The sequence below is a fragment of the Lipotes vexillifer genome, unplaced genomic scaffold (assembly GCF_000442215.2).
Source record: "Lipotes vexillifer unplaced genomic scaffold, Lipotes_vexillifer_v1.1 scaffold75, whole genome shotgun sequence".
Lineage (NCBI taxonomy): Eukaryota > Metazoa > Chordata > Mammalia > Artiodactyla > Lipotidae > Lipotes > Lipotes vexillifer.
The window spans coordinates 1,113,340-1,127,894 of record NW_006771517.1 but is presented as its reverse complement, the minus strand read 5'-3'; the positions used below and the strand labels follow the sequence as shown (position 1 = coordinate 1,127,894).

At 47.8% G+C, this 14,555-nt stretch overlaps 2 protein-coding genes across 10 annotated transcripts in view; both read left to right on the top strand.

Annotated features, from left to right (window-relative positions):
* Positions 1-1,420, top strand: part of DNMT3B (DNA methyltransferase 3 beta) — a 36,622-nt gene extending 35,202 nt beyond the window's left edge. For 6 of the 7 annotated variants that reach the window (XM_007446848.1, XM_007446845.1, XM_007446849.1 and 3 more), the window contains one exon: positions 1,149-1,290. In XM_007446848.1, coding sequence (XP_007446910.1) covers positions 1,149-1,290 — 142 coding nt within the window. Of the gene's footprint in view, positions 1-1,148 lie in introns of all 7 variants that reach the window. The other variant, XM_007446843.1, reaches the window with a different exon arrangement.
* Positions 1,421-7,676: 6,256 nt separating this feature from the next.
* The window catches only part of MAPRE1 (microtubule associated protein RP/EB family member 1), a 28,764-nt gene continuing 21,885 nt past the window's right edge, over positions 7,677-14,555 (top strand). Inside the window, exons 1-2 of one of the 3 annotated variants that reach the window (XM_007446840.1) lie at positions 7,677-7,806; positions 12,755-12,878. In XM_007446840.1, the coding sequence (XP_007446902.1) occupies positions 12,758-12,878 (121 nt within the window). In that variant the 5' untranslated portion in view covers positions 7,677-7,806; positions 12,755-12,757. Of the gene's footprint in view, positions 7,807-8,242; positions 8,291-12,754; positions 12,879-14,555 lie in introns of those variants that run through there. The other 2 variants (XM_007446841.1, XM_007446842.1) reach the window with 2 other exon arrangements.

The following is a 14,555-nucleotide window of genomic DNA, read 5'->3' as shown; positions in this document are numbered from 1 at the left end:
TCCAAAACATGAGATCATGAGACGGCACATCTGTCTATGTTGGCCGTGTTGCCCTGGCATTTGCCTGCCCCACCATGCGGGGACACTAGGATGTATGAGGATCCAGCTAAAGGAAACCCCGCCGACATGCCATTGCTCTCTCTCAGGATTCCTCCTGCCAAGTTGCTTGTTCTAAAGCTGATTCCTCCTCAGCCACAGTCTGTCTTCTCCCTTATCCATTTATTTGACTAAGTTGGTAGTGTGTCTATTTTGATTCAGGGAACCAGCTCTGAGATTTCATTTCTCCTGTTCTGTATTTAATTTTTTTCTCTCACTCCTTTTGTTTTATTTTGTTGTTGTCATTAGCATGTAGTAAGGGCTACGACTATTCCTCTTTACATTTTTGGCTGTGTTTTGTGCTTATTTGATAAGAGTATTTACATTCCAGATATGTTAGTTCTACAACTGGATTCATTTCTCAGTTTAATTTGTGGTATTAGATTGTAAACCTGGGAAAGCATGAGGTCCCGTGTATCTGTAGCCTCTTCCCAGACCTGTGGTAGAATTCCATTCAGGAGGCTGTTGGTATATTTGGTTGCCATCTACCATTAAGTCCAGCTTGGCCCTTGATCCAGCAGTTTGCTTTGAAGACGGAAAGAAAATGCAGGATGCTTCAGTTTACTCACGGTAAATTATCTGAGCATCTGATGATTGGAAATAAGGTCCATTTTGTGAGTGTCCTTATTCCTTACTAAGGCAATTTGCCTAACTTCTGTCCTTGTGTGGTTTGAAGAGAGGTACGTTTCTGTCTGCTGGCTGGCCGGCCATCTTGGCATTCATTCATCTGAGAAAGGTCCACTGAGCACCATCTATGTGCCAGGAGCATCGTGCCAGTCAGTGTAGGGGCGTGCACAAGACAGGCGCCCTCAGAGAGGGACCATGCCCTCATGACAGTCATTTGTGCTGCAGAACTGGTGGGCCTGACCTCTGGGGCTCAAGACAGGGCTCATGTGAAGGCCTGGTGGGCCTGGTGGAAGGGACGGGTCAAAGGGCAGGAAGAGCAGCGCCACGTTGGCTGCCGAGGCGAGGATCTCCCAGAGGCGTTAAGCACGCTGGAGGGGGCCCGTCTGACTCCCTGTGTTTTCACTCTGGTGCGCCCCCCCCCCCAGGATCTTCGGCTTTCCCGTACACTACACAGATGTGTCCAACATGGGCCGTGTTGCCCGCCAGAAGCTGCTCGGGAGGTCCTGGAGTGTGCCTGTCATCCGACACCTCTTCGCCCCCTTGAAGGACTACTTTGCCTGTGAATAGTACCCCGGGCACCAGGGCTTGTGGGCAGAGCCACGACCCAGGAGGTGCACCCAGGCTCTGCCCTTCCCAGCTCAGCTGTGTGGGGTCGGGCCGAGTACCTCGTCGGGAGCAGAGCTGCCTTGTCCCCTCCTGGCAGGGGACCCCGAGGTGCCATCTCCTTGTGCACAATTCAGACCCGGCCGCTCGGAGCGGCCAAACACGGTGCTCATTTTGTCTTCTAAAATTTTAAAACTTGAAATAGGTAGTAAGATGGCTTTTTTTTCCCTCCTGGGTTTACCGCTCAGAGAAACGATGGCTAAGATACCAAAACCACAGTGCCGACAGCTCTCCGATACTCAGGTTAATGCTGAAAAATCACCCAAGACAGTTACTGCAAGACTTTAACTTTTTAAATGTCTGCAGCTCCTTGTTTCCAGGAGTGAGTGGCAGTAGACATGTAGCTAAGGGACCTTTTAAGGGCCTAGGATGGTTTCTTCTAGGGCTAGCAGAAGAGGACATGATGTCCATGTCTGTCTTGAATTTTCCCCGGCACGTTCCCCTGGCCTCAGTATAAAGGGCTGGGATCCGGGGCCCATTTAGAGTATTTTCCACAAGGATGGTGATTTCAGCCGGGATGACATCATCATCACTTTCAGGGCTATTTTTTTCCCCCATAAACCCAAGGGCAGGGCTACCCTTAGCTAAATCCCTCCCAGTGACTGCAATAGAACCTCTGGAAGCTCAGGAAGGGGTGGACTGGGTTATAAGCTGCCATGTATTGTGTAGACAAGTATGGCTTCTCACTGTCTTTCCCCCTTCCCCGTGTGAGGGGGGAGAAGGAGAAGGCTTAGGTAAGACGCCCCCCCCACCCGTCCCCCCACCCTCCAGACTACTCCGCAGGCACAGGTCCCCAGATTAGAAGTATGACACCCCAATTCCTTAGGCTTCTCTAAACTCAGCAGTGACAGCCAGGGGCAGAAGCACATTCCTCGCACTTTCCCCTCATCTAAGAGACTGCAGGGGGAAAACTGCAATAAAAGCTCGACCCTCCCTCCAGAGATTTTAAAGTCCTTTTTTATTCCATGATAAATCGATAAATCGTTTTTAGGGGAAATGGGAGGTCGGACAAGCTGCATTTCAGAAATGCTGTCGTAATGGTTTTTAACACCTTTTACTCTTCTTACTGGTGCTATTTTGTAGACTAAGGAACAATGCTGACAGGTTTTGTGGGAGGTTTTTTTATACACTTTTTTTTTTAAATCTCAGACATCTATTTTTGTTTTAACATTTTCATAATTTTTTTTTTTTTGTAACGAGCCATGTAACAAAGTATGGGGAAAAATTGTGCCTTGTTTCAACAGTTTTGCTAATTTTTAGGCTGAAAGATGACAGATGCCTAGAGTTTACCTTATGTTGAATTAAAATCAGTATTTCTCTAACAGTCTGGTGTCCCTTTTGTTCTTTTGCAGGTCAGATGGGTGGGGTATGTGAGGGCCTGGTTAAAGTGGAAAGGTGGGTGGTCGCAGTAGGTCATTCATCAACAAGCCCAGTACATAAGTACCACGGTGACCCCCAAATCTAGTGCCATGGTCCCCAAACTCCAATGTATCAGCCTTCCCTGGAAGGCTTGTTCAGTGGAGATTTCTGGGCCCCATCCCCAGAGTCTGATTCATTAAGTCTGGAGTGGAGCCTGAGAATTCCATGCTTCTGGTCCAAGAAACAATCTCTGCTAGTGAATGGGTTTCTAAACCTTGGTTTCCCAAACAAATAACTGGAGTGCTTGAGTTCATTTAAAGCCTTGATGTCTGGAACAGCCATCTCCAGATTATTACAGCTCTTGGGTAGCTGGTCCAGATGACTCAAGAATCCCAGGGATGATCCTCCAGTTCCTTGTCCCTCTGTAGGCTTTCCCTGCACCCTGTTCCACTGCTCCCAAGTTGTCATATATATCACAGTTCAGCCACAGTCAGTGAGGGGACTTGTTGGGAGTGGCCCATGGACCGAGATTTTAACATAGCTGCCAGTGGCCCCAGCTCTTTGGGTGGAATGTGTATCTTGCTTAAGCTTAACATTTGCAACTCCCTTCAGTAGTTCCATCTTAAAGTTTACCTGGGGCCACCCAGCCAGGTGTCCCAAGCCCAGAGCCCATCATGCCATAATCCTCATATTTCACTATCTCTAACCATGGGTCAGGGCAAAGGAGCTGATTTCAATAGCTCTCCAGAGGTTAATATCGGTCAGCTGGTGTGTGCAGAGGGAGAATGGTATGTAAATGGGATGCACATAGTGTATCAATTGAGCCTCAGTTGGACTTGGCACCTCTGAACCTGTTTCTTCACATAAGACAGGTTATAATCATGGCCACCTCCATGACTAGAGTTGTGGGCCTTAATAAGGCCAAGTTCAGAAAGGGTCTGGTCCAGAGTTGGAGAATGAGAAACCAGCTATTTTTTTAGGCGCTTGCTGGGCACTTGCTGGGCTAGGACAGCTCAGGTGCAAGTTGCCATGGTGAGACCATTGTCAATTAGCAAGCCAAGCCAGGCTGGCGCTCTGCTCAGCTGTTCAGGCCCCAGGGGCCTTGGCTGCCTTATTAAGCCATCTTGTATACAGTGCTGCACCAAATGCCAGGACAGGATGAAGCAAAATAAACAGCCTCGGCCTCAAAACCCCAAGAGAGGAGATGAACTAGCTCTTCAGGTGAGGGGCCCTTGGGTGTCCTGGCCCACCTGTGGGCAGGCTAGCGGGGAGGTCTTATTGGGGCCGCCGGGGCAGTTCTCTGTGTTTTCTCAAGATGGGGGCCAGGTTTGGATATCAGTGATCCCAGGTCTGGGGCCAAATGGAGAATGTAATGAAAATTCTGACCTTGGGGAAATAGTTGGTTTGCACCACAAGCAGGCCTTTTCTGAAAAAGTCTTCCAGTTCCCTGGGGCTGTATCTGAGCTCTGGCATGTTGTATCACTTGGGCAGGTGACCCTTGGAATTTTTCATCTCTATAAAAGTGGGGATCATAAATCCTACCTACTTCCTAGGGCTGCTGTGAATGTTCAAGGCTGTGATCTGGGTAAATTGCTTTGCCTGGTGCCTGGCACGTAGTAAGCCCTCACATGGATTGAATGGCATTGTGATAACGAAACCCATTAATCAATGCAGTGTTAATGACAGTGCTGGTAGTGACGGTAACATCCAATATTAATGTATTAAAGTCTTAAGGAAGGACAGGTAGTATTCACCTAGGTGTTTCAAAGGAGCTGGGCTCAGATGCTAACTATAGCAACAGCAGCATCTGGCGTTGAAACTGTGTCCATCACCCCCTCCCCTCCATCATGTTGGGGTCCCCGTGCTCCTTGTTAGGGAGAGTTGATGGGGGTGGCTTTGGCATCCGGCACCCCAGAGACCTGTGGAAGGGATCTTTCCTGGGGGTGCAGGGACTGACCTCTGGACAGTTCCATGACTGTTTGTTGGGGGATGAGCACTAGATAGAGAGGGTGCCCCACTCTACCTCAGTCCCTCTGGTTTTCCAGCCGACTGCTTCTTGAGTGATTCTCTGTTCCAGGCCTGTGTTTCATCCTTGATTCCTCTCTGCAGCCAGACTGGATGCCTCTCCTGGCTTCACCCCCTCCTTATTTGTGACCTTGGATGTGCTCCATAGCCACTCTGTGCCTCAGTTTATCCAGTGTAAAATGGAGATAATAACCTCATAAGGTTGACGTGTGGGTCAAATGATTCAGTGTATGTGAAGCACATGCAGAGTGCTTGAGGGTAGTGAGTGCTGAGTACACGGCAGCTGCTTGATTGTTTACTGTTAGAGAATCCTCCCAGCAACCCTGAAGTGAGGCAGTGATTACTGTGATCATAGGTAAGAGAACTGAGGCTCAGAAGTCTAACATACCCAAGGCCACACAGCCAGTGGCAAAGGAGGTGTAAGTTAGAATCTGTTCTGTGAATCCATTGGTCTCACCTGCATCTGTGTGTGTGTGTGTGTGTGTGTGTGTGTAGCCTGAAATTACCTGCTGCCCTTTGCAGCCTGTGGTACAATTTACCTTTCTTGCTTCCTTCCCTTCTTACTTTTTTCCAGCTTACCTTCCCTCCCTCTTTTCTGCCTTCTTTCCTTTCTTCCTTCTTTCTGTTTAACTTTATTACTGGAGTTGGGACCGCTTACTCTGAGTCTTTGCATGTGCTGTTCTCTGCCTGGAACAGCCTTCTCCACTTTGCCAGACTGGTCCTCCAGTTCTCACCTCTTCCAGGAAGGCTCCTTTGCCCTCCACTCGACGCAGCATCAAGAGACATACCCTAATCTGAGCCCTCCTTCCCTGTGGACAGAAAGAAGAATCCATCTCAGCACAAAGCACTCTGTATTATCATTTCTTACTTTTGCAGTCCCCTCCTCCATGAGCTTGTGAGGTCCTCAAGGCAAATGAGACCTGACACCATTTTTTAGTTCAATAATCTTGTCATACATTTGGAAAACTCGGGTCTTGAAGTCATAGTTTTTTGGTTGTTTTGTTTTCGGAGAGGAGACTCATAATTTCTATCTGGGAAAATGAGATTACCTCATACTTTAAAACGGTAGCTTAAAGACGCATAGTAAAGTCTCCCAACTTTCACCTGCTGGATGGAAGTTCTTTTTTCTGTTTACCCTCTGGCCTTTCTCAGTCAAAGCTTAATCTGACCCAGACAACCTTGGCTAACCTCCTCAGGGAGGAGGGTGGAGCCTGAGGAGATCACGTGGCCCTCGCTCTTTGGGGAGCTGTCTCCTGGGAGGGTAGATGAGTTTTATTTCAGAGGCCCTTGCTCAGAAACCTGTGATGTCCTGTGTCTCCAGAGCCAGGTTCAAACTCTAGACTGGCACTTGAGGTTCTTCTTGACTTGGCTTTCATTCCCCACACCCATTCCTCCCCCACCCAAAATGGCTTTTAGGTACTGCTGGCAACAATCAGTTGACAGTAATTGAACGTTGACATTAATCAAAAGGGACTTCAAAATCACTAACATTTATTGAACACATACTATGTGCTAGGAGTGGTCTAAGAACATTACACATATCATTTGATTCTAACTCCTAGCAGAGTCAGGATTTGAACCCAGGCCTGCTGGCTTTGCTACTTATGAAATTCACTGAAACTGTTGGAAACTTAATGTCCTTGTGTATAAGATGATAACACATTATATTGCCCAAATCACTTATGAATATCTTAATTATCCAGACTTCGTATCAATTCACTATAGTGCTAATATTACTACTACTGCTGTAATCATATGGTTACAGGGCTCTTTGCTGCATCCTCTTGTTTGTCTATTCCTACCCTTACTCTTGTGCTGGGTTAACGTCTCGTATTTTAGGGCAACTATCGACTCTGGGAAGCCTTCCCATACTCCTCAGGTGAGGTCAGGTCTCATGCTGTACTCTTGGAGCGCTGCATACCAGAGAGACTACCCAGTTGTATACTGGTGGTTAAAATATTGAAGTGCCTCCTGGCCAGTTGATAAATAGCTCCCTCCAGGCTTCAGGGGAGGGAGAGACCCAGCCCAGAAGAGGCCTCTAGGACCCCACCTCTTGCAGTGCAGGTGCCATCACTCCTGCCACAGCCTCCTCCTGCCTAACACTAAGTCTGGTTTGTAATTAAATAGTGATGTGTCATTAGTTATCTGCTTTGCCTTTCCTGCTGGACTGGAAACTTGAGCTCAGAGGCTATGTCTGGTTCTTGGTCATCACCAAAATCCTAGGGCCTGATTGATCAGAGAAAATAAATATTTGTTGAACACAAGAATAAATGATATTTGGACAAGGAAACCAGCTAGAAACCTGGATCAGTCTTTGTGATGCTGGGCAGTTGACCTCTCTGACCCTCAGTTTCCTCTTCTGTAAAGTGGGTGTAATTCATTCTTTGAGTAAGTCTCTACTAAGAACCTACGTATCAGGCTCTGGGACACGGTGGGAACAGGACTGAGAAAAGCCTTGCGTCCGTGGAACTTATGGAAAGGCAGACAATAAAGGCATAAACAAGATGACTATACTAAGAAAAAAACGGATGATGAGGTTGTAGGGTCATTCTAGATAGAATAGTCACAGAATGTGTCTTTGAGGTGACTTTTAAGTCCTTCCTCAAAGCCCGTATTGATTTATTTTTTATCCAATAACTCATTTTTGTAGAAATTCATTGTAAAACCAATTTTTTTGGCTACTGGGGGTGTAGAATTTGTAACTGGATCCCGCCTTCTAGGCGGAGTCACACCGGCCCGAGGAGGGATCTCATTGGTTGCGGCAGACCACGCGGCTGCATTGCCCCGGCAGCCGGCGCCCCGCCCCTTGGGCACCCCAGCCGTCGATCAAGTGTCGGGCTCCGCCCCCAGTGCGCGGCTTAGTCCCTCTCTATAAAAGGAGCCGGCGGGCGATGACGAGCCTTTACGTCGGCGCGTAACGGGGGGGTGCGTGTGAGGTCATCGCGCGGGCGGGCGGGCGGGGTCAGGCGGTTTGAACGAGACGAAGACGGAACCGGAGCCGGGTACGGGCAGCGGACGCGGTCCAGCCGAGAGCCGGTGAGCCGGCTAGTGGGCACGGGGCGGCGGCCGGGGACGGGCGGGCGGGCCTCGGGGCGGGTAGAGCGCCGGCGGGTTCTGCGAGCCGTGCTCGGGCCGCTCCCCTCAGCGGTGCCGTTCGGGCCGGGTGGGGGAAGGGCGGGGCCGTGACCCGGCGCGCGCGGGCCAGGCTGGGGGAAGCGCGCGGGCCAGGCTGGGGGGCGCGCGCTCTCCGCTCTGCCGGGGGGCGGGGCCTCGGGCCGGAAGTGGGGGCTGCTGCTCGGCGGCGTGGGGGCTTATGGGCTGCGGCCGAGGCGTGGAACCCGGACGGCTGAGGCAGGAGGTTCCGGGGTGGCTGTGCCGGGTAGGGGGCGTGTGTAGTTGAAGTGGATCCTGCTGGGAGCTCTGAGGACCCCCGCTGTAGGAGACGGTGCTGCCTGATGATTAAGGTTCGGGTTTTGGATTCATACCTGTATTGAATTCCCTGCTGTGCGATCTTGGGCAGGTGTTTTAACCTCTCTGGGCCTCAGTTTTCTCATCCGTAAAACGGGGGACAAAGATACTACATGCAGAAAGCTCTCGTCGTGGTACATAGCAAAAAAGCAAAAAGCAGGCCAGCTCACTGGACTTCCTCCTTTCTTCTTCGGTATTTGTTGAGCGTCAGCTAGGTGCTAGGCACTGTGCTAAGCGCTTGCTATACACCCAGGAGCAGGAGGGCAAAGACTTGCTTTCTAGGAGTGTACATTATGGTGGGAAGACAGGAAATGAGAAAATTAATACTTGGAAAAGATAATTTTATATGCTCACTGGGAAGATAATATAACAAGGTGACATGAACAGTGCTTTTTCAGTCCCTGCTTCACAGCTGACCTGGGGTGCTGCAGGGCAGAGCTTGACCTCTCCTCCATTTTGGGAATGAGACTCCTGAGGCCCATTGAAGGAAGGTACACAGGCCCTGCCATCCACCTCTGTAATGGGGTATCTCTAAGTGTAGTAATAATAGCTGTTTGCTAATTGGGCACTTGCTGTGTGCCAGGTGTTGTGTGGCATTATGTCATTTAATATTACACTGTCTCTAAGAGTTATTATCTTCAGTTTACAAGTTAGGGGACTGAGGCTCTGAGAGATGATTTGCTTTATGGTGTCCAGCAAGTGGCTGAATCCACGTCTGTGACTTTTTTTTTTTGCGGTACGCGGGCCTCTCACTGTTGTGGCCTCTCCCGTTGCGGAGCACAGGGTCCGGACGCACAGGCTCAGCGGCCATGGCTCACGGGCCCAGCCACTCCGCGGCATGTGGGATCTTCCCGGACCGGGGCGTGAACTTGTGTCCTCTGCATCGGCGGGCGGACTCTCAACCATTGCGCCACCAGGGAAACCCGTCTGTGATTCTTGAGTCCAGGCCCTTAACCTCTGTATTATGCTGCCTCCCTGAGGATCAGATCTAGAGGGCATGTTTTATCCAATGTGCCCTTTGCGGTGGTGTGTCAAAGTGTGTAGTGGTTTCTGGCATATAGGGAAGCTTAGGACATGCTGTGCTTTCACTCAGATTCTCATTTAATCCTCACCACCACCTTGTGAAGATATTGTTCATCTTTTACAGGTGAGCTCTTTGTGATCCAGAAAGGTGAAGTATTTACTTAGGGTCCCATTGCTTTTTTTCTGGTGGCACCTTCCTCCCCCTCTTTCCATAGGGCTTAGTATGGTGCCTTGAAAGTAATAGGTGCTCGTCAGCCATCAGTGAATCAAAGTGGGTTTGGGGGCCTGCTAGGAGACCTGCTGAAGGAGAAGAGATACCTGGAGAGGCAAGGGGGAGCTTTTTTCAAGGCACTTGAAACATGGATCAAGGAGCCTTTTAAGGGGGTGAGGTTTGCGTGATGGTCATGGGGTCTTCCACTGAGGCCAAGCAGTGGGATCCTTGTAGAGGAAGAGTGAGCTGTCACGAGCTGTAGCTGAGGCTCTGAGAATTGGGCTCTGTTTCGACTTCCGGGAAGAGCCAATTAAATAGTTGAGTTAGTGGATGTTTACTGCACATCTACAGGGTGCCTAACCCCATGTATTTAGTGGCTGCAGAGTTTGCAGAGCACATGGGGCCAGGTATTAATGTACTGCTAATGAAAGAGTTTTGAATTATATGATGATGAAAGGCCATTAATGTTTTCTGAGCTGGGGTGTGGTCAGGAGACACACGTGGCTTAACCAGCTGCTTACACTTTATGGCAGCATACACACACGTTACCCGACGTATGTATGTATGTATGTATGAATGTCGCCAAAATAGATTACAAGTGCTCAGCCTGGGACCGTGGTGGTTTTTGTTTGGATGTGTCTCGCCTTGGTACCTGATAATAGCATTTTGCGCACAGTATGCATTTCATTTATTCATTCATTTGGGGATTTTAAACAGGGGAGACACTTGGTCTGATTTTTGATTCAGAAGATTCTCCCTGGCTGCTGTGTAAAAACAGTTTGAGTTAGAGACTAATTTGATGGCTGTTGTGGTGGATGGAGATGAGAGATGGTGGTGGCAAGTCTCAGGCACTTTTTTTGGCGCTGGAGATAGGAGGATGAGTGAGACAAGGTCCCTCCCCGCCCTGGCGCTTGTTTGTTTAATACGAAATAATTTTTTGTGCATTATCTCATTTAAACCTCACCTCACCCTTTTCAGATAGGTAGCATTAACTCACAAGAAAACTGAGGTGTATTGAAGTTAAGTAACTTGCCCAAGGTTATACAACTAATGAGTGACAGCCTTCACACCCAGGCTTCAAATACTCAGCTCTTGGTATGGAGCAAATTGCCTAGTGGCCCAGATCTCATCCGAGAATGATTCAGAAATGAAGAGGTAATGACAATTGCAGAGGTTTGAATGAAGTGCTGTGGGATTAATTTCCCAGTGGAGTTAGGAACTAAATTGTATTGGCTCCTTGTATAACATGGTTTTCTCATTTGAGTTTAAGTAATAGTGTTGATAGTTTGCTTTCTGAAAAGAGTTTACACAGACACATTTTTCTCTCTCCTGCCAGCCTGAAAACAGGTAGCATTTACTGAGCCCGTCGTGTGCAAGTCAGTGTGCTGAGTGCTGCAGGGGATGGGGGAATGTGGGATGTGAGGGCACAGACCTGCCAAGTCATTTATCTCTCTAGACCGCAGTCACCTCTGTTCATAAAAAGGGGATTGGATGGGAGATCTTCATCTTCCGGCTCTCACATTCTGTAGCTGTGTGACTCGTGAGGCGTGCAGGAGACACGTGGGAAGTCTAGCTAGTCGCTAGGTGAAGGAATGAAGTGCCACAAGAGAGCATGGCGACCCATGGTGGTTCCAAATTTGTTCTGAGTTTTTTTCCTCTTGTTGGTCATATTTATGTCACATGAAACGAGGAAAATTTAAATGTTAAGATCATCTTGAAATTTAATATTTTATAGTCATGTGTCCTCATGGTAATTGCCCAGGGATTTCATTTAGATCTGGATACACCTCCCCTTATCTCATATTGCTTGAGTCTTCCTTTCCCACTGTCTGTTCTCCACCAGCTGGCAGGGTGATCTTTTTCTTTTTCTTTTTCTTTTTTTTTTTTTTAGCCACACCGTGCCAGTGGGATCTTAGTTCCCCGACCAGGGATTGAACCCGTGCCCCTGGCAGTGGAAGCATGGCATCATAACCACTGGTCTGCCAGGGAAGTCCCAGGGTAATTTTTTCAAACTTAAACGAGAGTGTGATTCTACCCCACTTAAATCCCCACAATGGATTCCTTAACAGTTAAAGAATAAAATCTAAACTCCTCAGCACGGCCTGCAGAGTCCTAACAGGATCTGGCTTCTTCACTTCTTTTCCCACTTCTGTTCCTGCTTTCCCTCTGCTCACTGGCCTGTAGGCATCCTTCTTCCACATCTTCGCGGGGCTGCCTCCTTCTGATTCTTAAGCTCAAACATCAACTCAAAGAGGCTTTCCCTGACCACGTTCCCCTCCCCCCTCATTACGTAAATGGTTGCCTGAAATGACGTTTGTGTATGTGGTCAGTGTCAGACTTCTACTAGAAAGTGAGCTTCCTGTGGACAGGCAACTTGTCTTTCCTGCATATCTGTTTCCCCTAGAACAGTGCTTGGTAAACATTTTCAGTTAATGTGTTTCTCTGTGCTTGTTGTTTTGAATTGGAAAGGCTGACAGAAAGGTGAGGGGCAGATTTTCTAGGGGAGGGGAAAGAATGTGGATGATGGGGCCGGGCAGACTTGGCCACCAGTTCCTAGGGCTTCTGTGCTGCACCTTTTTCCTTATCTGTAAAATGAGGAGAATAAAGTGAGCCTTGCAGTGAGTTGTTGGGTTAAGTGACAAGTGTCTGCTAAGCTCATGGTGCTTAGTAGGCCCTCAGATGCCCTGTCTTCAGGAGGCTCAGCAGAGAATTGGTACTAAGGTCTCCTCACTGTGAGGTCATTGCCAACACCTTGTAGTACTTAGGTTATTGAAAAGGTTATTTACTTCTTTGATTATAAAAGTAGACATAGTCTTTAAAGAAAATTTGGAAAACTTTATAGTGGAAACTGTAAAGAGAAATTAATACAAAAGCCCACCATCTGAAGAAAACTGGTGTAAACATTTTGATATGTTAGTGGATAAACTTGGATTGATGTTTTCTAAGCAGAGAACATTTTTGCTTGTGCATCAGCCTCCCTTCATAAAACAATCATTCCTTTACTTAGTGTCTTTCATAGCTTAAAATTTTATGCCAATCACATTAAAATGGGGCCTGAATTTTAGGCTGACTGATGTTGGGCAGTTCATTTCAGGTCATGTTTATTCATGGAAATCCAGGCTTGTGGCTGGAATCCTAGTGTCTCTGGTTTGGCCTGTTGGGGAAGAAGGTGAGGCTTATAAACTGAGTGTCCCCACAGGTCTGCTCTGGTGACTCCAGGAAATGCTTGCTCCTTCTTGCTGCCCAATAACACGAGTCCTTCTCTTTTCCTCACATGTGTAGAAGATGGCAGTGAATGTGTACTCAACGTCAGTCACCAGTGATAACCTCAGTCGACATGACATGCTGGCCTGGATCAATGAGTCTCTGCAGTTGAATCTGACAAAGATTGAACAGTTGTGCTCAGGTAAGAGAAATCAGTAGGCCCCTTTTCCAGGAAAGTCTGCGGGTCCTTCGGGGATGCACAGGCCCGTATCTGATTGCAAGAGGTGCAGGTTCAGGTTCTGTGTTGGGGCTGCCCGGTTTCTTTCAGCTCTGCCCTGGTTCCACTTCTGAGAGGAACTGTGCTTAAAAAGAGCGTGCTCTGTCCTGGCCTGTGTGTCCACCGTCTCCCGCTGTAGAGGCTCCATTCTGAGGCCTGCAGCTTAGTCCCAGCTTCTCCATCTGCATTGTTGTGCATCCAAATTTGAAGTGACTTATTTAAGGACAATAATTATAATTGTTCTAGTTCTATACTAGTTTATCAGTGGTGTTTCTTTCTTTCTTTATTATTTATTTTTGGTTGCATTGGGTCTTTGTTGCTGCGTGTGGGCTTTTCTCTAGTTGTGGCGAGTGGGGGCTACTCTTTGTTGTGGTGCACGGGCTTCTCATTGCAGTGGCTTCTGTTGTTGCAGAGCACGGGGTCTAGGCGCGCAGACTTCAGTAATTGTGTCACGTGGGCTCAGTAGTTGTGGCTCACGGGCTCTAGAGCACAGGCTCAGTAGTTGTGGTGCACGGGCTTAGTTGCTCCACTGCATGTGGGATCTTCCTGGACCAGGGCTCCAACCCATGTCTCCTACATTGGCAGGCAGGTTCTTAACCACTGTGCCACCAGGGAAGCCCTCAGTGGCGTTTCTTATTCCCAAGTAGCACAAGCCCAAACTCAGGCAAGTTTGCCATTTCAGCCACAACTTTATTGACCTACTGTTTACTAAGAATCTGGCAGAGAGGTAATGATTTAAAACAAGAGCAAAAACATGTTCTGTTTCTGTCTATACTAATTGTATAACCTTTAGAAAACTAGAGAGAAGAAAATAAAAAATGCCGGTGGTTTCATTTTGAGAAAGCCACTGTTTGGATGTTTTCTGTGCACATATATATTTGTATATATTCCAGCTTTTTTTCACTTAACATTAAGTTGTGGATATTCTCTAGTGTCTTTCACTGTCTTGGAAATAATTACGTTTAATTGCTGTATACTATTTCTTTCTGTAAATATGGTGGAGTTGTTTAATATCTTCCCAATTTTTGGACATTTAGGTTATTTCCAACTTTTCTTTCTTTTCTCTTTTTTAAAAAAATAAATCTATTTATTTATTTAGTTTTGGCTGAGTTGGGTCTTAGTTGCAGCACACAGCATTTTTTTTTTAAGTTTTGTAAACTTTCAGATGATTGTAGAAGTGTGCAGGCATACCTCGTTTTTTTGTTGTTTCTGTTTTGGTTTTTTCTTAAATTTATTTACATTTATTTATTTATTTAGCTGCGTCAAGTCTTAGTTGCAGCACATGGGCTCTTTGTGGCACACAGGCTTCTGTAGTTGCGGTGCGGGATCAGTAGTTGCGGCATATGGGCTTAGTTGCCCTGCGGCATGTGGGATCATAGTTCCCTGACCAGGGATCAAACCCGTGTCTCCTGCATTGGAAGGCGGATTCTTTTTGGTTTTTTTGGCTGCGTTGGGTCTTCATTGCTGCACGTGGGCTTTCACTAGTTGCGTCGAGCTGGTGCTACTCTTTGTTGCGGTGCGCGGGCTTCTCATTGTGGTGGCTTCTCGTTGCAGAGCACAGGCTCTAGGTGCGTGGGCTTCAGTAGTTGTGGCATACGGTCT